At 47.0% G+C, this 26,686-nt stretch overlaps 1 protein-coding gene across 2 annotated transcripts in view; it reads left to right on the top strand.

Annotated features, from left to right (window-relative positions):
- The window catches only part of CCDC38 (coiled-coil domain containing 38), a 141,635-nt gene that overhangs the window by 31,281 nt on the left and 83,668 nt on the right, over positions 1–26,686 (top strand). Inside the window, exons 2-3 of one of the 2 annotated variants that reach the window (XM_077261071.1) lie at positions 893–949; positions 2,538–2,626. In XM_077261071.1, coding sequence (XP_077117186.1) covers positions 901–949; positions 2,538–2,626 — 138 coding nt within the window. In that variant the 5' untranslated portion in view covers positions 893–900. Of the gene's footprint in view, positions 1–892; positions 950–2,537; positions 2,627–26,686 lie in introns of those variants that run through there. The other variant, XM_077261072.1, reaches the window with a different exon arrangement.

The following is a 26,686-nucleotide window of genomic DNA, read 5'->3' as shown; positions in this document are numbered from 1 at the left end:
ACATTACACAACAAAATACACTGCAACAATACACGTGTCTTCAAGAGGAAACATGGGCAGGACTACCATCTTCTTACACTGCACTCTGAATATGAAGTATATTGTAATGGTGACCGGTAACTGAGACAAATTGCAGCTCATTGCATAGCATTGGACTACAATAAAATGGCTTCTAGCTTCACCTACAGATTTGAACTGCACATGACAGGGCCATGTGCAGCTAATACAGCCAAAGCACAGGAGATTGGGTCGAAGACCCATCCTACTCTCCTATGGCCTGTATGTGTCATTTGTGTTGTATGTAAGTGTCGTGATGTGACAACCTGCGTGCAAGCAAATACAAATGACAGGCTGTGGTGGCTGATGAAATAATTATAAAATATATATTACCTAACTTTATACTGTTTAAATATAAATATTTACATAATTACAAATCATTAATAAAAAAAAAAATCGTGATACTTTTTTTAAGTATACATTTGACTCCTGCATTGGTTGAAATGTGGTGTTAATGAATGCTAAAAAACCTCCATTGTTTTGTTACAATTCAGGCATATTATTTATTTACTGTACACAGGCCAAAAAATATCTTTACGAAGGTCACAACCAGTCCATGTCACTAAGCTTTCATTTTGCGGTACAGAGAACCCAATCTGCTGCAATTTTTCAGACAACCATACAACTACACATTCTGGCTGCCTGCGGGCTCTACAAGGAGGAACTCCCTGCAAATAGCTATACAGTTCCCAGTGAAGTTAACAGGAGCAATGTAAATGGATATGATGCAGGTTCTCCCTTAGAGACGTGACATCCAACTCTAGTATAACCTACATACTGTAGATCTCATGTGTGATATATTGTTTGTGAGTATAATGTCCTAATATATTTGCAGACTGAAGCATGACCAAATATGCAGCAACTCTTCCGTATCTTTCTGATCGTCAGACAGGTATGTTAATGTATATACTCTAATGGGCACCTCAAAAAATACAACATTTGGAATGCCAAACTATGTGTAAATAATACTATGTACAAAATAGGATCCTGATCCCAAAATGAATTATTACATAGTAATTAGTAATGTGTGAACCTGTGGATGTGCGGGCCCGGCAGGTTCGGTTGAACATTTAAAAAATGTTTGGTTCATGTACCAGAAAAGCACCCGAACACGGACCCCATTCAGGTAAATGGAGGGCCCGAAAATCTGTTGTTTGCCACCCTGTCATCTGCATGATAGAGTGGCAAACACGGGCTCTAGTTGACAGTAGGATCACTACTGCTGCTCAGAGAGCTGTGTTACCAACACTGACAAATGACAGCTTTAGCCAGCTCGGCTGTAAAAAGTTTACCACCTGTCACAGGTGTCGGCTAATGAGAGTGTACTACACCCATCAGCCTACGCTAGCTGTCACTGAAAACAGTGAGAGCAGGTGCCACTGATTGGAGTATTTATCAGCTGACACCTGTGCTATAAATAAAAAAAAAGTATGTGGGGTCTCATCTATTTTTGATAACCAGCGCAGGCAAAACTGACAGCTGCAGGCTGAAACCTTCAGCTGTCAGCTTTATCATGGCTGGTTATCAAAAATAGAGGGATCCTCGTATTGTTTTTTTTAAATTATTTAAATAAAAAAATGGCATGCATTCCCCCCATTTTTGACAACCAGACAAGCTAAAGCAGACAGATGGGGGCTGGTATTCTCAGGCTGGTAAGAGACCATGGATATTGCCCCTCCAGCCTAAAAATAGCACCCCTCAACCACCACAGAAAAGGCACATCTGGCGCTTTGCTTTGCCCTGATGTGGTGGCAAGTAGGGAAATTGTTGTGGGGTTGATGTCAGCTGTTTTATGGCCGCTGACATCAACCCCACAGGTTAGCAATGGAGTGGCATCTATAAGACGCCCCCATTACTAATCCCATAGTTAGATTGTAAAAAAGACACAGCAAGATTAAAATCCTTTATTTGAAAGAAAAATAAAAAAGCACAGTTATACTCACCTTACACCTATTAAATTGAAGCCCAAAATAATAAACATAAATACTCACCTTATGCCTAATTCACCAATGCCAATGTCCTCTGTAAAAAAAGAAAAATTAGTAAACAACCATACCCCTCACCTGTCTGACGTGAGGAAAATCCATACTGTCCCATGACGATCAGGATGATTTGGATAGCGGCCACATCATTGAGTGTAATTGCTCCTGTCAATGTCTAGCGCTGACCTCTCGTGAGAAAGTTCACCAGAGTTCAAAGCTGAACCCTGGTGATCTCACTTACGGCACCGTTGCGTGAGAACTTTCTATTACATCTTTAATCCCCTGGGGTAAACTGTGCACCAATAAACTAGGAAAGTGGCTAAAGTCTGATGCAACTGGAGCAACCAATGTGATCAAATCTGATGATGGATATAGAATAAATGTATTTTTTGTTTAATTAATGATTACAAAGCCATTTGGTTGATGTTATTTGATATAATTACATCACTTTTACCTTTATATTATTGTCTGGATAAAGATCAAAATATCTTTTCATAGCTCCATTTAAGAAGCAAGATGATCTTATCTCAAACCCCTTTGTTTGCCCGGACTTACTTATTTATAGAAGTAAAGAGGTAGAAGAAAAGGTCAGTTGAAATTAGTCCTTTTGGATTTCAGTGTGCACTGTTGTATTAGTGATACTATTATTATTGGCTTCTTATGATATTGTTGTCTGATTATGCAGAATTCAAATTAAAAATGCTCTATGCAATCTCAGTATGTCATCTTGTAAGCATAAAGGAAAAGATGAAGATGTAAGCCTTTTTTACTTAATTTGCACCATTTGCAGCTAAAAAGTATCTAGATAATCTCACTAGCCATTATGATGTATGTTTACTAGAAATTTATGAATAAATTAAGAGATGGGTATTACCATTGTCCTTGTCACAAGGATGTGTCCTTACACAAGGTGACACTGGCGGCACTTAAAGGGAACCTGTCACGTAAAAATGCTATTTACCTGCAGATATGGGGTTAATCTGCAGGTAACTAGCATTCTGAAGCTATCCGGCACTGAGAGCCCCACTGCTGGGAGGAAGTGAACTTTATTCCTCCTGGCAGTATGAGGCTTTTCGGCTTGTGCAGACGACCATCCTATTGGTCTGACAAAATGTTGGATCGCACTTGCCCCCATGTTATTCTATGGGGCAGTGCACAAGTCCATTTTTTTCCTTGGTGAGAGCCAGTCCGGTGAGGAAATCGGAGTATGCCCAAGTTTGATCCAATATTCAGATGGCACACAGCCATGCAAGTCAATATGTGTATGGAAACATCAGGGTGTAATGACCAGAGGTCCGAATAAGATCCAGTGAGTCACAAACCAAGACTAAGGCAGAAATCTCCAACGGTATTTACTCAAAGGCAAAATAATAAAGGTAATATGGAGAATATTAAAGTAGATGCACCCCAAAGATACAACAGCTCAGCAGCAGCTGAAATCACTGTGCCAGTCCAAGGTCTCCTGAGAACTGTATGCTACAACAGACTAGTAAGAAATTTACCTAACAGGGCAACTAAACAGGAACAAGTGTAAATTGATTGTAGTGTTATCAAGGGAGCCCCTAGAATGGCACACTGAATATAACTTACACAACTCTAATATAAGATACACCTCTAAGTAACAATTAACCACTCTGAACAGGGATACCCGGGTATCTATAGCTATGGTACCGTATCCTGAGATGGATTTTCTCTCAGGCAGGAATCCGCACAGGCTGCAGCCCAGTCCAAATCTTCAGCGCCAATAAGTTATAACAAGCTCCTCTGTATTGTCGGCCGGTGCCGAGCCCAAACGCCGGGGACTTAGTTAGTGGTCTCACGATGTTGTTTCTTCTTCTGTAGCTCCTAGGGATGCTTCCACGACAGCCCGTCCGTCTCTGTATCCGCAGTCTGTCCAGGCTTGTTCCTCCACACGATGCACAGGGGATCCACAGACTTCCAAATACGTACTGGGTTTTTAGTCAAGTCTCAGTCTTTTTAGATAATGGGTTAGCTCTTCTTCAGAATACGCTAGCAACGAAAGTCTCTCACAGGTTAACAAAAGATTAGCTCTTCTCCAGGGGAACGTTAGCAAGACAAAGTCTCTCAACAGTTCCTTTTCTCCACACACTCGCAGTAAAGTCCACACACTGTCTCTTTTCAATATCACCGCAGCTTCTGTCTTTTCTTCCCGCACTTTTTCTCGCACTTCCTTGTTTCACTTTTACACAGAAGACACCAGACCCCACCCACCAGCACAGATTGTCTCCGGGATTCTGGCAGTGTCTGAATCTGTCCCTTGCTGCAGCAGGCAAAACCCACAGGGTCCTAGTGCTCTCTCAGTGGGACCACAGTTCACCCTCTTACATGCCACCCCACTAGAGGTTGGCGTCCTCGACACACCTTCCCACTCAAATTCATCCTGAGCATATCGCTGAGGCGGTATTCCTGCCGTAGATCGTGTAGTTCTCCTGAGTCCTACATCAACAGGTGCAACCCTAGAGGGAGCTAAAGTCTCTTCCGTGATCGTTTTAGTGGGCGCAAGTGGAGTTGCCTCCTTCCGCGGCTCGATGTCCCGCGATACAGCGTCAGGACCAAGCAGTTGACCTGATACGCTCTCCTCAACAGCATCCGCCACATTCTCAACATTCTCATCACACGAGGCAAGATTGGTCACAGGGGGCAAATAAGCAGGCGCAGGAGTAAGCACACCATCAAACTCAAGATCATTCAGAGTTCCCGCCCCTTGGGACATGGCCTCTGGCTCTGGGGAAATAGGCGCCGAATCTTCAAACCAGCACCGTTGTAGCATGTTACGGTGCAAATTACGGGTTGGCCCCCCTGTCCCCACCGGTTCAACTTCGTACACTGGAATCTCAGGATTCACCTGTTTTTTTTATCAGATACGGTATCGCCTCCCATCGGTCACTCAGCTTTCCTAACCGTCGCTTTGTCCTCACCAACACTCTGTCTCCTGGAGAGAACAATTCTGTTTGCACGGGTCGCGTGTCCCTATGGACCACCTGGCGAAGACGGTCGCCCACCACCTGATGCACCACCCTTAACCGTCGCCGATGTTCTCGTACCCACTCGGATGCAGTCCGAGGGGGGACGGAGGAGGGATCTGGCATGTTCAAATCCTCAATGTCTCGGCCAGGTCTACCAAACATCAACATGTGTGGCGAGTAACCAGTAGTACTGTGCACCCTGTTATTGTAAGCCCACATCAATTCGGGGAGATACTCAGGCCAGCATGTCTGTTGCTGACTCTCTAAGGACCTCAACATTTGCAACAAGGTCCGATTAAAACGCTCACATGCCCCGTTACCCTGAGGGTGGTAAGGCGTTGTTCTCGACTGCTCGATACCATAGAGCTGGTGCAACTCTTTCATCAGCGTCCCCTGAAAGCAGGCCCCTTGATCAGAATGTATTCTCTGCGGACACCCGAACACTTGGAAGAAATGTCGGCACACTGCCTCAGCCGCTGACTTGGCCGTCTGATCTCTTGTCGGCACCGCTACAGCATACTTGGTAAAGTGATCTGTCATCACCAGGCAATAGGAGTACCCTGACGTAGAGTACCCTATCAACACGTAATCAATCATGAGTAGCTCCAGTGGAGCTGAAGTCTTGATAGACTGTGTGGGAGCCCGCTGCTCAGGGCTTTTGTTGAGCCCACAAATTCGGCACTGCCGACACGCGTCGGCCACCATCCCTCCCAACTCAGGGCAGTAGAGAACTCGCTGCAACCACTGAAGTGTCTTTTCACTTCCAAAGTGGGCCCCCTTCTCATGCGCCTCACGAGCGACCACTGGACCCATCCCCACAGGAATTATCAGTTGGTACCGATGCTGCAGCTCCGATGGCAGATACACCTTACGATACAAAAGACCTTGTTCCACACACAATTTATCCCATTGTCGAAGGAGTTTCATTCCTTCCATGGACAACTGAGCCTTGTCCTCTGCACTGGGCCAGGCCTTGTTTTGTACCCAACGGCGCACAAGTGCAACGTCCGGACACTCATCCTGGACTCTTGTCCAATCTGAGGATGTTTTACCCAGGACATAGGGCATCCCGGTGGCCACCCCACTTGAGTGTACCACACTTTGGAAGATAGGTATCTGCCCCAAAGCTGGAGTTTCAGTGTCCTCAAGTTGTTCATCAACATCTTCCCCTGATGACCCAAGGGGCACTCTTGACAATGCATCTGCATTGCCGTTTTCACGACCAGAGCGAAATTTAATGCGGTAATTGAACTTGGCTAATCTGGCGACCCACCGCTGCTCTAACGCTCCCAGTTTTGCATTCTCTAAGTGAGCTAGCGGGTTGTTATCTGTCATGACTAGCACCTCAGCTCCTGTTAGATACTCGGCGAAGCGTTCTGTCATTGCCCACACTAGGGCCAGCAATTCCAGCCGGAATGAGCTGTAGTTAGCCGGATTTCGCTCGGAGTCTCTTAAAGATCTGCTGCCATAAGAAATCACTCGCTCTCGGCCGTCCTGCACCTGTGCTAGTACTGCCCCCAACCCATGGAGACTACCATCGGTATACAACAAAAAAGGGGTGTCAAACCGGGCGTAGGCCAGCAATGGGGCACTCGTTAGGGCGGTTTTCACTTCATCAAATGCCTTTTTCTGTAGGGGCCCCCATGGGATGGGGCGATTTCGAGGACCCAGCGCTGTCCCTCTCAAAAGTTCATTCAAGGGACTCACCACTTGTGAGAATTTAGGCACAAACCGCCGATAGTATCCTGCTAGGCCCAGGAAGGCCCGCACTTCTCGCAGGTCACAAGGAGGTGGCCACTCTTGTACCGCCTTGATCTTACTGTCTAAAGGTAGTACCCCGTCCGGGGTCACCAGATGCCCCAAATATTCAATCTGGTTACATAACAGTTGACATTTTTTTGGCTTTATTTTCAGGCCGTAGCTCTTGAGCCGCCGGAGAACTTGACGCAGCTTCTCCAGATGATCTTCAAATGAGGTTCCGAACACCACAATGTCGTCTAGATATATCAGGACTGATTCAAAATTTAGATCGCCCAAGCAATGTTCCATCAGGCGTTGGAAGGTTCCCGGGGTGGTGGCGAGGCCAAAGGGCATCCGGTTGAACTCAAAGAGCCCCATTGGCAAGACAAACGCCGTCTTGGCCCGATATTTTTCAGCCATTGGGACCTGCCAGTACCCGCTTGCCAAATCCAACGTTGAGAAATACTTGGCCTGACCCAGGGCCGACAGGGATTCTTCAATACGGGGTAAAGGATATGCGTCCCGTACGGTGTGGGCGTTCAATTTTCGATAGTCCACACAAAATCGGAGTGTCCCATCCTTCTTGCGGACCAAAACTACAGGAGCCGCCCAGGGACTCCGGCTCTCTCGGATCACTTGGTTCTCCAGCATGCTGGCCACCATGCTCTTCACCTCTTGATAAAGTGCTGGAGGAATTTGCCGATATCTTTCTCTAATGGGTGGAGTATCCCCCGTTGGAATCTCATGTTCAATCATCTGGGTACACCCGAAGTCCTCTCCATGTCGGGAAAAGGTCTCTTGATGTTCCCACAAAACTCTCTCCAACTGCTCCAACTGCACGGGGGTCAGCTTCTCCCGATCCACTCCCATCTGCTCCATGATCACATGACCATTCCATTCCTCCGTAGGAGGCTCTGTCCAGCCTACCTCCACTGCAAAGGTCCAGGATGACTGTTGGTCTGGTCGCAGTTCGAATCCTGCATTTTCCGGCACCTTTTCTGCCGGCACGAACAGTTCAGCCAGTATGGTTCCAGCAGGAATTGCAACAGCTTCATCTAAAACATTGATGCATCGGACCGGCACTCGTCCATTCTTCACAATCGCCAGAGACCGGGCCACATGTACCTTGGCAAATGAGGAACCCTCTCGGGCGGGCTCAAGTAGCACTTCAAGCCCATTCAATCTCTGTGCAGCTCCCACCGGCAGCATTAAGAGCTCCTCTTGTCTTGGTCCCAGCAGGATCGGGGCCCTCGATGGCACTCGGACCCGGCCCACCCGGCCGCCTGGGACCGCACTTTTCAGCAAGTCGCAACTCAGCACTAGACGGTGTAGAATTCTCTGTGTGGGTCGGTGTCTTGTCGCACGGGCCCAGTATCGGGGTCCTTCACTGGCATACATCTGGTGATTCAAGTCTCGCAGCACGTTCATTCCGAGCGTCACTTCCATCCCTCTTCTAGGGGGGTGATCCACCAGGACTACCCCTTTCTGCCCCAGCTCTTGACCAAACATTTTTAGTTGCAACCACACGATTCCCTTGACTGACAGTTGACCATTATTTGCGGCGGTCAGTCGTATCACTCGGCCATCCTCTGGAATCACTAGTCGACTGAAGTATCTCTCATATATTTCCAGTGGCATTATAGTACATTCGGATCCCGTGTCAACCAAGCACCTCATCTTCCGCCCTTCAAATTCTGCTTCTATCACTGGACTGCATGCAAACAAATCTTGCTCATTCCGTCGAGGGCTTTGTGTGGGTGGGGCCGCTGCTGCTTGCCCTCTCATGGCAGCGGCCGGAAGTTTAAAGCTGGCGACGGGGTTTCTGGGGCTGCAAGCGTCCGGCAGTAACGAGAGATGTGTCCCTGGCGCCCACACTTCCAGCAGGTGATTGCTCCTCGTGGACGAGGGCTTGACTCATTCTGATAGGACGACCTGGCCGTCTGTGGGGTCACCGTTCCAGGGGGTGGGGCAGGAGGCCCCCGTGAGGGGGTAGAGGCGGGATCAACTGTCAGTTGAGACAATTTCAGCTTCAACTCCTTCACCTCAGCATGCAAAGCTTGTACCACGCTCACCAGCCCCTCTCCCCCTGACCCTGATGACCCACCTTCTTCCAGCTGGGCACTGTTCACTGACCCCTCGGGCACATGGGTAGATTTCTCTTCCCTTTCCACTGCAGCTCGGTAAATCTGCCAGAAGGATAATTCTGGTGCAGCCCGGGCCATTTCCAACAGTTTGTCCCGGAGAAGACTATTAGCTAAACCGGTGATGAATTGATCCCGGAGCAAGCGGTCTACCTCCCGGAACGCTCCCATGGCCCCCTGGTCTAGTCACTGCATCTCATTCAGCGTCTCTTGCAAGATATTAGAGTACTGCATCAGGGACTCACACTCTCTCTGGGGACGATTAAAGAATAGGGACCGAAGCTGGGCCACACGCGCTCGGCCCCCCAAACTCCCCTCTAACAGTTCCAAAATCTTTTCTAACGTATCCCTCTCTGATTCTGGGCGCACCATCACCATACGTCTAATATCGCCCTCCAGTGCATTTAATGCCAGCTCAGCGCGTAACGCGGGGGTCAAATTACACATGCGCAGAATACTCCGGATTCTCTCAGCCCAATCTTGCAACGCCATATTGCGCCCGTCGTATTTCGGCATGTGCTGAAGCAAAGCTCCTACAGGCACATACCCTCCCGAAATTGCCGCGGCTGCCAGGGGAACCCCAACCCCCGAGGATGCGGATACAGCGGGGTCATTTCTACCCTCGCCCTCGTCCATGACAAACACTGGATCCTGCCGACTACGCCAAAAATGTAATGACCAGAGGTCCGAATAAGATCCAGTGAGTCACAAACCAAGACTAAGGCAGAAATCTCCAACGGTATTTACTCAAAGGCAAAATAATAAAGGTAATATGGAGAATATTAAAGTAGATGCACCCCAAAGATACAACAGCTCAGCAGCAGCTGAAATCACTGTGCCAGTCCAAGGTCTCCTGAGAACTGTATGCTACAACAGACTAGTAAGAAATTTACCTAACAGGGCAACTAAACAGGAACAAGTGTAAATTGATTGTAGTGTTATCAAGGGAGCCCCTGGAATGGCACACTGAATATAACTTACACAACTCTAATATAAGATACACCTCTAAGTAACAATTAACCACTCTGAACAGGGATACCCGGGTATCTATAGCTATGGTACCGTATCCTGAGATGGATTTTCTCTCAGGCAGGAATCCGCACAGGCTGCAGCCCAGTCCAAATCTTCAGTGCCAATAAGTTATAACAAGCTCCTCTGTATTGTCGGCCGGTGCCGAGCCCAAACGCCGGGGACTTAGTTAGTGGTCTCACGATGTTGTTTCTTCTTCTGTAGCTCCTAGGGATGCTTCCACGACAGCCCGTCCGTCTCTGTATCCGCAGTCTGTCCAGGCTTGTTCCTCCACACGATGCACAGGGGATCCACAGACTTCCAAATACGTACTGGGTTTTTAGTCAAGTCTCAGTCTTTTTAGATAATGGGTTAGCTCTTCTTCAGAATTCGCTAGCAACGAAAGTCTCTCACAGGTTAACAAAAGATTAGCTCTTCTCCAGGGGAACGTTAGCAAGACAAAGTCTCTCAACAGTTCCTTTTCTCCACACACTCGCAGTAAAGTCCACACACTGTCTCTTTTCAATATCACCGCAGCTTCTGTCTTTTGTTCCCGCACTTTTTCTCTCACTTCCTTGTTTCACTTTTACACAGAAGACACCAGACCCCACCCACCAGCACAGATTGTCTCCGGGATTCTGGCAGTGTCTGAATCTGTCCCTTGCTGCAGCAGGCAAAACCCACAGGGTCCTAGTGCTCTCTCAGTGAGACCACAGTTCACCCTCTTACATGGGTGCACTCAGATGACATGTGAGTGCCGTCCGATTTTCATCAACTGACACAATGGGAAAGATGGAGAACATTTTTTCTCCATCTTTTCGTCATCCAATAGAATAGAACTGTGCTATGCTCAATCTCTGATCAAATTTTAACCAGAGCTTTGATTTGCGTAATTGACCTGATTCTCTCGATTGAGAGAATTTACGCTCATGAGACCATAGCCTTTCCGTCATAGGGATGTGGCCATTGTGCTTTCATTCATTAGAGCCTGCTGTCAGTTAGTGAAGGGTCGCAGCTACAGTCGTTGCTCACAATGTACTGAACCGTGATTGAATCCACGCCGGCCACACCCCTATGACTGAAACCCCATGGCTGCCAGGAGGAATACAGTTCATTTCCTCCAAGCTGCAGGGCTCTCAATGCACTCACCAGCCAGCTTCAGAATGCTATGAACCTACAGATTAACCCTATATCTGCTGGGTAAAAGCATTTTTTTTTACATGAAAGGTTCCCTTTAAACAGCATTGAGTATGAATGTATCAGTAACCAGGGGTTTTCTATCACATCAGTACTTTGGCAGTGTTCCTGTTTTCTGAGCTGAGCACTTTCAAGCAATATTTTAAGCTTTCTCTGGAGATCTCCGGACCTACAGTGGGGGAAAGAAGTATTTGATCTCTTGCTGATTTTGTAGGTTTGCCAACTGACAAAGACATGAACAGTCTATAATTTTAAGGGTAGGTTAATAATAACATTGAGAGATAGAATATCAAAAATAAAATCCAGAAAATCACATTGTATAAATTATACAAAATTTATTTGCATTTTGCAGTGAGAAATAAGTATTTGATCCCTCTGGCAAACAAGTCTTAATACTTGGTGGCAAAACCTTTGTTGGCAAGCACAGCAGTCAGACATTTTTTGTAGTTGATGACGAGGTTTGCGCACATGTCAGGAGGAATTTTGGTCCACTCCTTTTTGCAGATCATTTCTAAACCATTAAGATTTTGAAGCTGTTGCTTGGAAACTCAGAGCGTTAACTCCCTCCATAAGTTTTCTATGGGATTAAGGTCTGGAGACTGGCTAGGCAACTCCATGACCTTAATGTGCTTCTTTTTGAGTAACTCCTTTGTTGCCTTGGCTGTATGTTTTGGGTCACTGTCTTGCTGGAAAAGACAGCCATGACCCATTTTTAATGTCCTGGTGGAGGGAAGGATGTTGTCACTTAGGATTTTACGGTACATGGCTCCATCCATTCCGCCATTGATGCGGTGAAGTAGTCCTGTGCCCTTAGCAGAGAAACACCCCAAAACTGTTGTGAATTCTGTTTGTGGGCTCCCCCGGTGGTGTTTTATGGTAGTGCCACTTATTTGCCTTCTTCTATCCTTGATCACCTGTTGACACCCATTAGGGGAGTTTCCTATTTAAGGCTGCTTGGCTGCTGGTCTGATGCCGGCCAACAATGTATCAGTAGCATTCTGTTGCATTCTCCTGCCTCAAGATCCTGTTCAGCTAAGTTGAATTTTGTTTCTAGTTTATTCTATTTTTGTCCAGCTATTTGCAATGTGACTCTCTGTAGCTGGAAGCTCTCGTGTACTGGAATTGCCACTCCAGTGGCATGAGTTGTCACTGGAGTTTTAAAGTAATTTCAGGATGGTGTTTTTGAGTAGTGTTTTGAAGTTGACCGTGAAGTGACTCTTTCCTGTACTTCTGCTATCTAGTAAGCGGACCTCACTGTGCTAAATCTGCTGTTCATCCTACGTATGTCTTTTCCTCTTGACTCACCGTCAATATCTGTGGGGGGCTGCTATCTCCTTTTGGGGTTCATCTCTGGAGGTAAGGCAGGCCTGTATATTCCTCTGATAGGGGTAGTTAGATCTCCGGCTGGCGCGTGGTGTCTAGGGCATCGTAGGAAACACTCCCCGGCTACTTCCAGTGTCGTGTCAGGTTCAGGTCACGGTCACTTTAGTTCCCATCACCCGAGAGCTAGTCCGTTGTTATTTTGATTTCCCTGCCATTGGGAAAATCATAACAGTTTGGCCGGACCACATGTGTTAAAACTATGCACTAAAGCAGGAAAGGATATGAAAAGGTTTTTTTTCCTTCTGTGTTTGGAAAGTGCACATTAGTGCTTATTTGTACTCCTTGCTTAAACTGCAGTCTTCAGCCTTTTTTTTTTCCTCTCCTCTTAATCTCTGAATGGCTTTGGTTACACCTGTTTGAATCATGGATCCACAGAGTTTGGTTGCAGGTCTGAATAACCTGGCTACAAAGGTCCAGAACTTACAAGATTTTGTTATACGTGCTCCAATGTCTGAACCTAAGATCCCTATGCCTGAATTTTTTACCGGAGACAGATCCCGTTTTTTGAATTTCAGAGAGAATTGTAAATTGTTTTTGTCTCTGAAATCTCACTCTGCTGGTGATCCTGCGCAACAGGTTAAAATTGTTATTTCTCTATTGCGGGGTGACCCACAAAGTTGGGCATTTGCATTGTCGCCAGGGGATCCTGCGTTATTAAATGTAGATGCGTTTTTTCTGGCTTTGGGGTTGCTTTATGAAGAACCTAATTTAGAGATTTTGGCTGAGAAAGCCTTGATAGCTCTTTCTCAAGGGCAAGATGAAGCTGAGATATACTGCCAAAAAGTTCGTAAATGGTCGGTGCTTACTAAATGGAATGAGTGCGCTCTAGCAGCTAATTTCAGAGAAGGTCTCTCTGATGCCGTGAAGGATGTCATGGTGGGGTTCCCTGTGCCTACAGGTCTGAATGAGGCCATGAAATTGGCTATCCAGATTGATCGGCGTTTACGGGAGCGCAAATCTGTGCACCATATGGCGGTATCTTCTGAGCAAAAATCTGTGCACCATATGGCGGTATCTTTTGAGCAAAAACCTGTGCACCATATGGCGGTATCTTCTGAGCAAAAACCTGTGCATCATTTGGCGGTGACCTCTGAAAAGGCACCAGAGCATATGCAATGCGATAGTGTATTGTCTAGAGGCGAACGACAGAATTACAGGCGCAAAAATGGGTTGTGCTTCTATTGTGGAGATCCAGCTCATGTTATATCAGCATGCTCTAAACGCATAAAGAAGGTTGATAAAAAGGTTGATAAATCTTTTTCTATGGGTACCTTGCAGTCTAAATTTCTTTTGTCCGTGACATTGATTTGTACTTTATCATCTGTTACTGTGGATGCTTATGTGGATTCTGGCGCCGCTCTGAGTCTCATGGATTGGTCCTTTGCCAAGCGTTGTGGGTTTGATTTAGAGCCTCTGGAGGTTTCTATTCCCTTAAAGGGTATTGATTCTACACCTTTGGCTAGCAATAAACCACAATATTGGACACAAGTGACTATGCATCTGTCCCCAGACCATCAGGAGATTATTCGTTTCCTTGTGTTATATAATCTACATGACGTATTAGTACTTGGATTACCATGGTTACAAATTCATAATCCAGTCTTGGACTGGAGATCAATGTCTGTGCTGAGCTGGGGATGTCAGGGGATTCATGGGGATGCACCTTTGGTTCCCATTTCTTCATCTACTCCCTCTGAGATCCCAGCATTTCTGTCAGATTTTTATGATGTCTTTCAGGAGCCTAAAACTGATTCTCTCCCTCCTCACAGAGAGTGTGACTGCGCTATTGAGTTGATTCCCGGTAGTAAATTTCCTAAGGGTCGCTTGTTTAATTTGTCTGTACCTGAACATACTGCTATGCGGGAGTATATCAGAGAATCTTTGGAAAAGGGTCATATTCGCCCCTCTTTGTCTCCACTGGGGGCAGGGTTTTTCTTTGTGGGTAAAAAGGATGGTTCATTGAGACCTTGTATCGACTATCGACTTCTGAATAAGATTACAGTTAAGTACCAGTATCCGTTACCTTTACTGACTGATCTTTTTGCTCGCATAAAGGGGGCGAAGTGGTTCACTAAGATCGATCTACGTGGTGCATATAATTTGGTGCGGATTAAGCAGGGGGATGAGTGGAAGACCGCATTTAATACGCCTGAAGGCCATTTTGAGTATTTGGTAATGCCTTTCGGTCTCGCGAATGCCCCTTCCGTTTTTCAGTCCTTTATGCACGATATTTTCCGTGAATATCTGGATAAATTTATGATTGTGTATTTGGATGATATTTTGATTTTTTCGGAGGACTGGGAATCTCATGTTCAACAGGTCAGGAGAGTTTTTCAGGTTTTACGAGCTAATTCTCTATTTGTGAAGGGCTCAAAGTGTATTTTTGGGGTTCAGAGAATTTCCTTTTTGGGATATATTTTGTCCCCTTCATCTATGGAGATGGACCCTGTTAAGGTTCAGGCTATTTGTGATTGGGTACAACCTACTTCTCTAAAGAGTCTTCAGAAATTCTTGGGATTTGCTAATTTCTATCGCCGATTCATAGCGGGTTTTTCTGCCATTGCTAAACCTTTGACTGATTTGACCAAGAAGGGTGCTGATGTTGCTAATTGGTCCTCTGCGGCTGTGGAGGCCTTTCGGGAGCTTAAGCGCCGCTTTTCTTCTGCTCCCGTGTTGCGCCAGCCTGATGTTTCGCTCCCGTTCCAGGTTGAAGTAGATGCTTCCGAGATCGGAGCAGGTGCAGTTTTGTCGCAGAAAGGTCCTGACTGCTCAGTGATGAGACCATGTGCGTTTTTCTCTCGAAAGTTTTCGCCCGCTGAGCGAAATTATGATGTTGGAAATCGGGAGCTCTTGGCCATGAAGTGGGCATTTGAGGAGTGGCGTCATTGGCTTGAGGGTGCTAGACACCAGGTGGTGGTCTTGACTGACCACAAAAATCTAATTTATCTTGAGTCAGCCAGGCGTCTGAATCCTAGACAGGCGCGCTGGTTGTTGTTTTTCTCTCGATTTAACTTTGTGGTTTCATATCTGCCTGGGTCTAAGAATGTGAGGGCGGATGCCCTCTCTAGGAGTTTTGAGCCTGACTCGCCTGGTGATTCCGAACCTACTGGCATCCTGAAGGATGGGGTGATATTGTCAGCTGTCTCCCCAGACCTGCGGCGCTCTTTGCAGGAGTTTCAGGTGGATAGGCCTGATCGCTGTCCGCCTGGTAGATTGTTTGTCCCTGATGACTGGACCAGTAGAGTTATTTCGGAGGTTCACTCTTCCGCGTTGGCAGGTCATCCTGGAATTTTTGGCACCAGGGATCTGGTGTCTAGGTCCTTCTGGTGGCCTTCCTTGTCTCGAGATGTACGTATTTTTGTGCAGTCTTGTGATGTTTGTGCTCGGGCTAAGCCCTGCTGTTCCCGGGCCAGCGGGTTGTTGTTGCCCTTGCCTATTCCTAAGAGGCCTTGGACGCACATCTCTATGGACTTTATTTCTGACCTTCCTGTTTCTCGTAGGATGTCCGTCATCTGGGTGGTGTGTGACCGTTTTTCCAAGATGGTTCACTTGGTACCTTTGCCCAAATTGCCCTCCTCCTCTGAGCTGGTCCCTCTATTTTTTCAGAATGTTGTGCGTTTGCATGGTATTCCTGAGAATATAGTGTCTGACAGGGGTACTCAGTTTTTGTCTAGATTTTGGCGGGCATTCTGTGCCAGGATGGGCATCGACTTGTCTTTTTCGTCTGCATTCCATCCTCAGACTAATGGCCAGACTGAGCGTACTAATCAGACCTTGGAGACTTACTTGAGGTGTTTTGTGTCCGCTGATCAGGACGATTGGCTTGATTTTTTGCCATTGGCAGAGTTTGCCCTTAACAATCGGGCCAGTTCTGCCACTTTGGTTTCTCCATTTTTTTGTAATTCAGGGTTTCACCCTCGCTTTTCGTCCGGTCAATTGGAGTCTTCGGATTGTCCTGGAGTAGATGCTGTGGTTGATAGAATGCATCAGATTTGGGGACAGGTTGTGGACAATCTGAAGTTGTCCCAGGAGAAGACTCAACAGTTCACTAATCGTCATCGGCGTGTCGGTCCTCGTCTTTGTGTTGGGGACCTGGTTTGGTTGTCTTCTCGATTTGTTCCTATGAAGGTCTCGTCTCCTAAGTTTAAGCCTCGGTTTATCGGCCCTTATAGGATTCTGGAGGTTCTCAATCCTGTGTCCTTTCGTTTGGACCTCCCAGCATCTTTTACTATTCATAATGTTTTTCATCGGTCATTGTTGCGGAGGTATGAGGTGCCGGTTGTTCCGTCTGCTGATCCTCCTGCTCCTGTGCTGGTTGAGGGTGAGTTGGAGTATGTGGTGGAAAAGATCTTGGACTCCCGTGTTTCCAGACGGAAACTTCAGTATCTGGTTAAGTGGAAAGGCTATGGTCAGGAGGATAATTCTTGGGTGACAGCATCTGATGTTCATGCTCCTGATTTGGTTCGTGCATTTCATAGTGCTCATCCAGATCGCCCTGGTGGTTCTGGTGAGGGTTCGGTGCCCCCTCCTTAAGGGGGGGGTACTGTTGTGAATTCTGTTTGTGGGCTCCCCCGGTGGTGTTTTATGGTAGTGCCACTTATTTGCCTTCTTCTATCCTTGATCACCTGTTGACACCCATTAGGGGAGTTTCCTATTTAAGGCTGCTTGGCTGCTGGTCTGATGCCGGCCAACAATGTATCAGTAGCATTCTGTTGCATTCTCCTGCCTCAAGATCCTGTTCAGCTAAGTTGAATTTTGTTTCTAGTTTATTCTATTTTTGTCCAGCTATTTGCAATGTGACTCTCTGTAGCTGGAAGCTCTCGTGTACTGGAATTGCCACTCCAGTGGCATGAGTTGTCACTGGAGTTTTAAAGTAATTTCAGGATGGTGTTTTTGAGTAGTGTTTTGAAGTTGACCGTGAAGTGACTCTTTCCTGTACTTCTGCTATCTAGTAAGCGGACCTCACTGTGCTAAATCTGCTGTTCATCCTACGTATGTCTTTTCCTCTTGACTCACCGTCAATATCTGTGGGGGGCTGCTATCTCCTTTTGGGGTTCATCTCTGGAGGTAAGGCAGGCCTGTATATTCCTCTGATAGGGGTAGTTAGATCTCCGGCTGGCGCGTGGTGTCTAGGGCATCGTAGGAAACACTCCCCGGCTACTTCCAGTGTCGTGTCAGGTTCAGGTCACGGTCACTTTAGTTCCCATCACCCGAGAGCTAGTCCGTTGTTATTTTGATTTCCCTGCCATTGGGAAAATCATAACACAAAACATAATGCTTCCACCTCAATGCTTGACAGTGGGGATGGTGTTCTTTGGGTCATAGGCAGCATTTCTCTTCCTCCAAACATGGCGAGTTGAGTTAATGCCAAAGACCTCAATTTTTGTCTCATCTGTAATGTGTTACCAATGGTTTTCTTGGTGACTGTTATCCCAGCTGCCTGGAGATCATTAACAAGTTCCCCCATGTAGTTTTTAGGCTGATCTCTCATCTTCCTCGTGGTAAAATACCCCACGAGGTGAGAATTAGCATGGTTTCCCAGATCAGTGTCAATTGACAGTCATTTTGTATTTCTTCCATTTTCTTACTATTGCACCAACAGTGGTCTCCTTCTCTCCCAGCGTCTTACTTATGGTTAACGAGTTGATTAGGAGCGTCTAACTGGTCTGTAGGAGCCAGAACTCTTAATGGTTGATAGGGATCAAATACTTATTTCTCACTGCAAAATGCAAATAAATTTATATAATTTATACAATATGATTTTCTGGATTTTATCTTTGATATTCTGTCTCTCAATGTTAACATTAACCAACCCTTAAAATTATAGACTGTTCATGTCTTTGCCAGTGGGCAAACTTACAAACTCAGCAAGGGATCAAATACTTATTTCCCACTGTATATCGCCATTGAAAAAATATTAAAAATTATGTTAAATGGTTACTTACTCTTTAAAGGGTTTGTCCCAAGAACAAAAGTTCATTTTAATCAATGCATCTTGGAATAATAATAACTTCCACAATTGGATGTGTTTATGGAGCACCCGCTAGGACCGTGGGGTACTCGGGCCGGGTCCAGCGGTACTTAAAGGGGTGGTCATGGAAGTAGTGACCCAGTCCGTGAACCTGGGCTTAAAGGGACCGCTGGGGCAGATGGAAACACAGCGAGGATGGTTCTGCTCTCCACAGGTGGAGCAGGGCCCCAGGGCTACCAGTGCAGTTGGTCAGGGATGATAGATGGTGGGGTGCAGGACTGAGGGTATAGGAAATAATTGGAGGACACAGGGATTGCAGCTTCCTTTACCTTTTATTGGTGAATTGCAGGTGCAGTCCGGGGCACAGGTTACAGGTGTTGATGGGGTCCGGGCAGCCTGTTAGTAATTTGGGTTCCACCTAGCCAGGTGGGTTCGGAGGCCTTCCTTTTGCGTTGTATTCTCTGTCCCTCACTGCCTGAAGGTTTACACAAGTTCCTCTCAGTGTCTGTTACTCCTAACCCGTATGGTTGACAGCATGAGACTTCCATGGGCACTGTTTTCTCACTGGCAGCCCAAGGCTCCTGGCTCGCTGTGGTGCCTCCAGGTGTCAGAGGGGCCAGGAGACCTGCAATCTCCTGTGCTCTGCTTCTAGTTGCTGGGCCTTTAGTACCCGTGCAACCATGGACTCCGGTGTCTGGTTTCTTTTGCGCTTAATCCTGGGAAGAGCACAGTCACAGCTCCACTCCCAGTCTCTCTCCTCACATGCTTCCTCTCCCTTCACTGTCTCACACTGAACTCCTAACCCCGCATCCAGACCAGAACTTATAGGGAAGCTACCCTGAAACCGGGTTTAGAGCTCCCCCTTCTGGTCTGGAGTCAGGAAGGTGTTGTATGTATGTGTTACCTGCTAAGAGGATCCCTCCTTACTTCCAGGAATGACATCACCCCCCCCCCCCCCCCGTGAGGAAGGCAATGCCATTGTGGCAACTGGATTCCTGGGGTGCCACATTTAAATAATATGTTCCTGTGCTGAGATAATCTTATAAATGTGTCCCAGCCATATACTGTGTAATGGCTGTGTCTCACTGTACAGGGACATGGTCTGATCATACCACAGCTCCTGAGCAGTGGAGGTAGCAAAAGTGTAGCGCCCCCCACTGCCGCAGGGCCGAGGGGTACCCGGTACCGGGCCTCTGAGTCTCTGCTCTGGGGTTGTCACGGTGGCTAGGCCCGGTCCGTGACCCTGCCGAGGGGCGTACGGTGATGGGTATGACGGATGATGGTGGTGAAGCTGTAATGGTGCAGTGCAGTAAATAACGAGGACACCGGGTTGCAGTCTCTTTACCTCTTTACTGAAGATCTCTGGGTCCTCAGTCCAGAACACGGTTCACCAGGCTGCGCAAGTCCGGCCGGTCCAATGGCACCTCCAGAGTTCTCTTCACAGGTGGAAATCGGTGCCTTCCTTCTAGCGCTATGTGTTGTGGTCCTTCCCTGCTGTGCTTACAGAAAGTCCCCACAACTGTTGTGTCTGTTTCTTAAGTTCCCTCACAACTCGATTAGATGATGTTCTGCTAATCCTCCGTCCCTCCCTGATGTTCTGGTTGGAACGGCACCCGTTTGACGGGTAGGCTCGGAGCTCTTCCGGGACCCTAGAGTCGCCCCTCTCCACAAGTTGCCCCCCAAGACTGCATAGGTGATTTAAGTTAGACAGCCCGCCTTAAACTGACTGTCCTGCCGCTGTTTGGAGTATTGCTTGAAGCTGAATGTTATGATACTCCCTCGGCGTTCCGGCCACCGGTAGTGCGCCTCAGTAGGATGTTGCTTCGGTCTTACAGCACGACCCCTACTGGTATTCTCCTTATTGCTTTGATCTCGTTTCTCACTCAGCACAATCTATCTCGCTTCTAATCCTTCCTTGGGCACCGCCGCTATGCTGAGCAGGCACGGTCCCGTTACGTTCGTTCAAGTTGCCAAGCCTCTGTCAGGATCCCACCCCTGACAGAGACCCTACTGTATCTTCCTCCACAACACCCTCTGCCACAAGGTGTTGCCTGGTTCCAACCCAGTCAGCTTTCTGATCTAACTTCCTGCCTGACCCCCAGTTTACCCACTATGGTGGGGAGTGGCCTAGTGAATAGAACCCTTAGCTCCCCCCGGAGGCCCGACTGTGAAATGTATTGGTGTCTGTGATACCTGATCAGATGAACTCTTTCAGTGCCATCAGACGCACCATAGCTCCTGTTATGGTTCTCAATGGCAAGAGAACATAGCCCAGCAAACATGAGAACTAGCTCTTGGAAGGATGGAAACTAAACTGACCATGAACTAAACCTGCCGCACAACTAACAGTAGCCGGGTAGCGTAGCCTGCGTTTTATCCCTAGACGCCCAGCGCCGGCCGGAGGACTAACTAATCCTGGCAGAGGAAAATATAGTCCTGGCTCACCTCTAGAGAAATTTCCCCGAAAGGCAGACAGAGGCCCCCACAAATATTGGCGGTGATTTTAGATGAAATGACAAACGTAGTATGAAAATAGGTTTAGCAAAATTGAGGTCCGCTTACTAGATAGCAGGAAGACAGAAAGGGCACTTTCATGGTCAGCTGAAAACCCTATCAAAATACCATCCTGAAATTACTTTAAGACTCTAGTATTAACTCATAACATCAGAGTGGCAATTTCAGATCACAAGAGCTTTCCAGACACAGAAACGAAACTACAGCTGTGAACTGGAACAAAATGCAAAAACAAACAAGGACAAAAGTCCAACTTAGCTGAGAGTTGTCTAGCAGCAGGAACATGCACAGAAAGGCTTCTGATTACAATGATGACCGGCATGGAAGTGACAGAGGAGCAAGGCTAAATAGCGACTCCCACATCCTGATGGAAACAGGTGAACAGAGAGGAAGATGCACACCAGTTCAATTCCACCAGTGGCCACCGGGGGAGCCCAAAATCCAATTTCACAACAGTACCCCCCCCTCAAGGAGGGGGCACCGAACCCTCACCAGAACCACCAGGGCGATCAGGATGAGCCCTATGAAAGGCACGGACCAAATCGGAGGCATGAACATCAGAGGCAGTCACCCAAGAATTATCCTCCTGACCGTATCCCTTCCATTTGACCAGATACTGGAGTTTCCGTCTGGAAACACGGGAGTCCAAGATTTTTTCCACAACGTACTCCAACTCGCCCTCAACCAACACCGGAGCAGGAGGCTCAACGGAAGGCACAACCGGTACCTCATACCTGCGCAATAATGACCGATGAAAAACATTATGAATAGAAAAAGATGCAGGGAGGTCCAAACGGAAGGACACAGGGTTAAGAATCTCCAATATCTTGTACGGGCCGATGAACCGAGGCTTAAACTTGGGAGAAGAAACCCTCATAGGGACAAAACGAGAAGACAACCACACCAAGTCCCCAACACAAAGCCGAGGACCAACCCGACGCCGGCGGTTGGCAAAAAGCTGAGTCTTCTCCTGGGACAACTTCAAATTGTCCACTACCTGCCCCCAAATCTGATGCAACCTCTCCACCACAGCATCCACTCCAGGACAATCCGAAGATTCCACCTGACCAGAAGAAAATCGAGGATGAAACCCCGAATTACAGAAAAAGGGAGACACCAAGGTGGCAGAGCTGGCCCGATTATTGAGGGCAAACTCCGCTAAAGGCAAAAAAGCAACCCAATCATCCTGATCTGCAGACACAAAACACCTCAAATATGTCTCCAAGGTCTGATTCGTCCGCTCGGTCTGGCCATTAGTCTGAGGATGGAAAGCAGACGAGAAAGACAAATCTATGCCCATCCTAGCACAGAATGCTCGCCAAAATCTAGACACGAATTGGGTACCTCTGTCAGAAACGATATTCTCCGGAATACCATGCAAACGGACCACATTTTGAAAAAACAGAGGAACCAACTCGGAAGAAGAAGGCAACTTAGGCAAGGGAACCAAATGGACCATCTTAGAGAAACGATCACACACCACCCAAATGACAGACATCTTCTGAGAAACAGGAAGATCCGAAATAAAATCCATCGAGATGTGCGTCCAGGGCCTCTTCGGGATAGGCAAGGGCAACAACAATCCACTAGCCCGAGAACAACAAGGCTTGGCCCGAGCACAAACGTCACAAGACTGCACGAAGCCTCGCACATCTCGAGACAGGGAAGGCCACCAGAAGGACCTTGCCACCAAATCCCTGGTACCAAAGATTCCAGGATGACCTGCCAACGCAGAAGAATGAACCTCAGAAATGACTTTACTGGTCCAATCATCAGGAACAAACAGTCTACCAGGTGGGCAACGATCAGGTCTATCCGCCTGAAACTCCTGCAAGGCCCGCCGCAGGTCTGGAGAAACGGCAGACAATATCACTCCGTCCTTAAGGATACCTGTAGGTTCAGAATTACCAGGGGAGTCAGGCTCAAAACTCCTAGAAAGGGCATCCGCCTTAACATTCTTAGAACCCGGCAGGTAGGACACCACAAAATTAAACCGAGAGAAAAACAACGACCAGCGCGCCTGTCTAGGATTCAGGCGTCTGGCGGACTCAAGATAAATTAGATTTTTGTGGTCAGTCAATACCACCACCTGATGTCTAGCCCCCTCAAGCCAATAACGCCACTCCTCAAAAGCCCACTTCATGGCCAAAAGCTCCCGATTCCCAACATCATAATTCCGCTCGGCGGGCGAAAATTTACGCGAGAAAAAAGCACAAGGTCTCATCACGGAGCAATCGGAACTTCTCTGCGACAAAACCGCCCCAGCTCCGATTTCAGAAGCGTCGACCTCAACCTGAAAAGGAAGAGCAACATCAGGCTGACGCAACACAGGGGCGGAAGAAAAGCGGCGCTTAAGCTCCCGAAAGGCCTCCACAGCAGCAGGGGACCAATCAGCAACATCAGCACCCTTCTTAGTCAAATCAGTCAATGGTTTAACAACATCAGAAAAACCAGCAATAAATCGACGATAAAAGTTAGCAAAGCCCAAAAATTTCTGAAGACTCTTAAGAGAAGAGGGTTGCGTCCAATCACAAATAGCCTGAACCTTGACAGGATCCATCTCGATAGAAGAGGGGGAAAAAATATATCCCAAAAAGGAAATCTTTTGAACCCCAAAAACGCACTTAGAACCCTTCACACACAAGGAATTAGACCGCAAAACCTGAAAAACCCTCCTGACCTGCTGGACATGAGAGTCCCAGTCATCCGAAAAAATCAAAATATCATCCAGATACACAATCATAAATTTATCCAAATAATCACGGAAAATGTCATGCATAAAGGACTGAAAGACTGAAGGGGCATTTGAAAGACCAAAAGGCATCACCAAATACTCAAAGTGGCCCTCGGGCGTATTAAATGCGGTTTTCCACTCATCCCCCTGCTTAATTCGCACCAAATTATACGCCCCACGGAGATCTATCTTAGAGAACCACTTGGCCCCCTTTATGCGAGCAAACAAATCAGTCAGCAGTGGCAACGGATATTGATATTTAACCGTGATTTTATTCAAAAGCCGATAATCAATGCACGGCCTCAAAGAGCCATCTTTCTTAGCCACAAAGAAAAAACCGGCTCCTAAGGGAGATGACGAAGGACGAATATGTCCCTTTTTCCAAGGACTCCTTTATATATTCTCGCATAGCAGCATGTTCAGGCACAGACAGATTAAATAAACGACCCTTAGGGTATTTACTACCCGGAATCAAATCTATGGCACAATCGCACTCCCGGTGCGGAGGTAATGAACCAAGCTTAGGTTCTTCAAAAACGTCACGATATTCAGTCAAGAATTCAGGAATCTCAGAGGGAATAGATGATGAAATGGAAACCACAGGTACGTCCCCATGCGTCCCCTTACATCCCCAGCTTAACACAGACATAGCTTTCCAGTCAAGGACTGGGTTATGAGATTGCAGCCATGGCAATCCAAGCACCAACACATCATGTAGGTTATACAGCACAAGAAAGCGAATAATCTCCTGGTGATCCGGATTAATCCGCATAGTTACTTGTGTCCAGTATTGTGGTTTATTGCTAGCCAATGGGGTGGAGTCAATCCCCTTCAGGGGTATAGGAGTTTCAAGAGGCTCCAAATCATACCCACAGCGTTTGGCAAAGGACCAATCCATAAGACTCAAAGCGGCGCCAGAGTCGACATAGGCATCCGCGGTAATAGATGATAAAGAACAAATCAGGGTCACAGATAGAATAAACTTAGACTGTAAAGTGCCAATTGAAACAGACTTATCAAGCTTCTTAGTACGCTTAGAGCATGCTGATATAACATGAGTAGAATCACCGCAATAGAAGCACAACCCATTTTTTCGTCTAAAATTCTGCCGTTCACTTCTGGACAGAATTCTATCACATTGCATATTCTCTGGCGTCTTCTCAGTAGACACCGCCAAATGGTGCACAGGTTTGCGCTCCCGCAGACGCCTATCGATCTGGATAGCCATTGTCATGGACTCATTCAGACCCGCAGGCACAGGGAACCCCACCATAACATCCTTAATGGCATCAGAGAGACCCTCTCTGAAATTCGCCGCCAGGGCGCACTCATTCCACTGAGTAAGCACAGCCCATTTACGGAATTTCTGGCAGTATATTTCAGCTTCGTCTTGCCCCTGAGATAGGGACATCAAGGCCTTTTCCGCCTGAAGTTCTAACTGAGGTTCCTCATAAAGCAACCCCAAGGCCAGAAAAAACGCATCCACATTGAGCAACGCAGGATCCCCTGGAGCCAATGCAAAAGCCCAATCCTGAGGGTCGCCCCGGAGCAAGGAAATCACAATCCTGACCTGCTGAGCAGGATCTCCAGCAGAGCGAGATTTCAGGGACAAAAACAACTTGCAATTATTTTTGAAATTTTGAAAGCAAGATCTATTCCCCGAGAAAAATTCAGGCAAAGGAATTCTAGGTTCAGATATAGGAACATGAACAACAAAATCTTGTAAATTTTGAACTTTCGTGGTGAGATTATTCAAACCTGCAGCTAAACTCTGAATATCCATTTTAAACAGGTGAACACAGAGCCATTCCAGGATTAGAAGGAGAGAGAGAGAGAAAGGCTGCAATATAGGCAGACTTGCAAGAGATTCAATTACAAGCACACTCAGAACTGAAGGGAAAAAAAAAAAATCTTCAGCAGACTTCTCTTTTCTCTCCTTTCTCTGTCAATTAATTTAACCCTTTACGGCCGGTCAAACTGTTATGGTTCTCAATGGCAAGAGAACATAGCCCAGCAAACATGAGAACTAGCTCTTGGAAGGATGGAAACTAAACTGACCATGAACTAAACCTGCCGCACAACTAACAGTAGCCGGGTAGCGTAGCCTGCGTTTTATCCCTAGACGCCCAGCGCCGGCCGGAGGACTAACTAATCCTGGCAGAGGAAAATATAGTCCTGGCTCACCTCTAGAGAAATTTCCCCGAAAGGCAGACAGAGGCCCCCACAAATATTGGCGGTGATTTTAGATGAAATGACAAACGTAGTATGAAAATAGGTTTAGCAAAATTGAGGTCCGCTTACTAGATAGCAGGAAAACAGAAAGGGCACTTTCATGGTCAGCTGAAAACCCTATCAAAATACCATCCTGAAATTACTTTAAGACTCTAGTATTAACTCATAACATCAGAGTGGCAATTTCAGATCACAAGAGCTTTCCAGACACAGAAACGAAACTACAGCTGTGAACTGGAACAAAATGCAAAAACAAACAAGGACAAAAGTCCAACTTAGCTGAGAGTTGTCTAGCAGCAGGAACATGCACAGAAAGGCTTCTGATTACAATGATGACCGGCATGGAAGTGACAGAGGAGCAAGGCTAAATAGCGACTCCCACATCCTGATGGAAACAGGTGAACAGAGAGGAAGATGCACACCAGTTCAATTCCACCAGTGGCCACCGGGGGAGCCCAAAATCCAATTTCACAACAAGCTCCCCTTAGTGGCGGAGCCACAGTACTGCAACGACCAGGACTCTGTGGCGCTGCAAAAGCGTATACAGACATTACAGCAGGGGATCACAGCTGCTTCTTTTAGTGAGGTAAAGCATTTCCCTGCCTGTTTTTAACTGCTTCCTGACCACCGACAGTAGATAAACGTCGGCGCTAGCAGGGCTTTGTGCAACGCTGATGTTTCTCTACGGTCAGCAGTTTTGCGCTGATGGGGACCCCCATGTACCTTATTACAAGGGGATT

The sequence above is a fragment of the Ranitomeya variabilis genome, chromosome 5 (genome assembly GCF_051348905.1).
Source record: "Ranitomeya variabilis isolate aRanVar5 chromosome 5, aRanVar5.hap1, whole genome shotgun sequence".
NCBI classification, from domain to species: domain Eukaryota; kingdom Metazoa; phylum Chordata; class Amphibia; order Anura; family Dendrobatidae; genus Ranitomeya; species Ranitomeya variabilis.
Note: the sequence above shows the minus strand (reverse complement) of the source record. Positions and strands in the feature narration are given on the sequence as shown.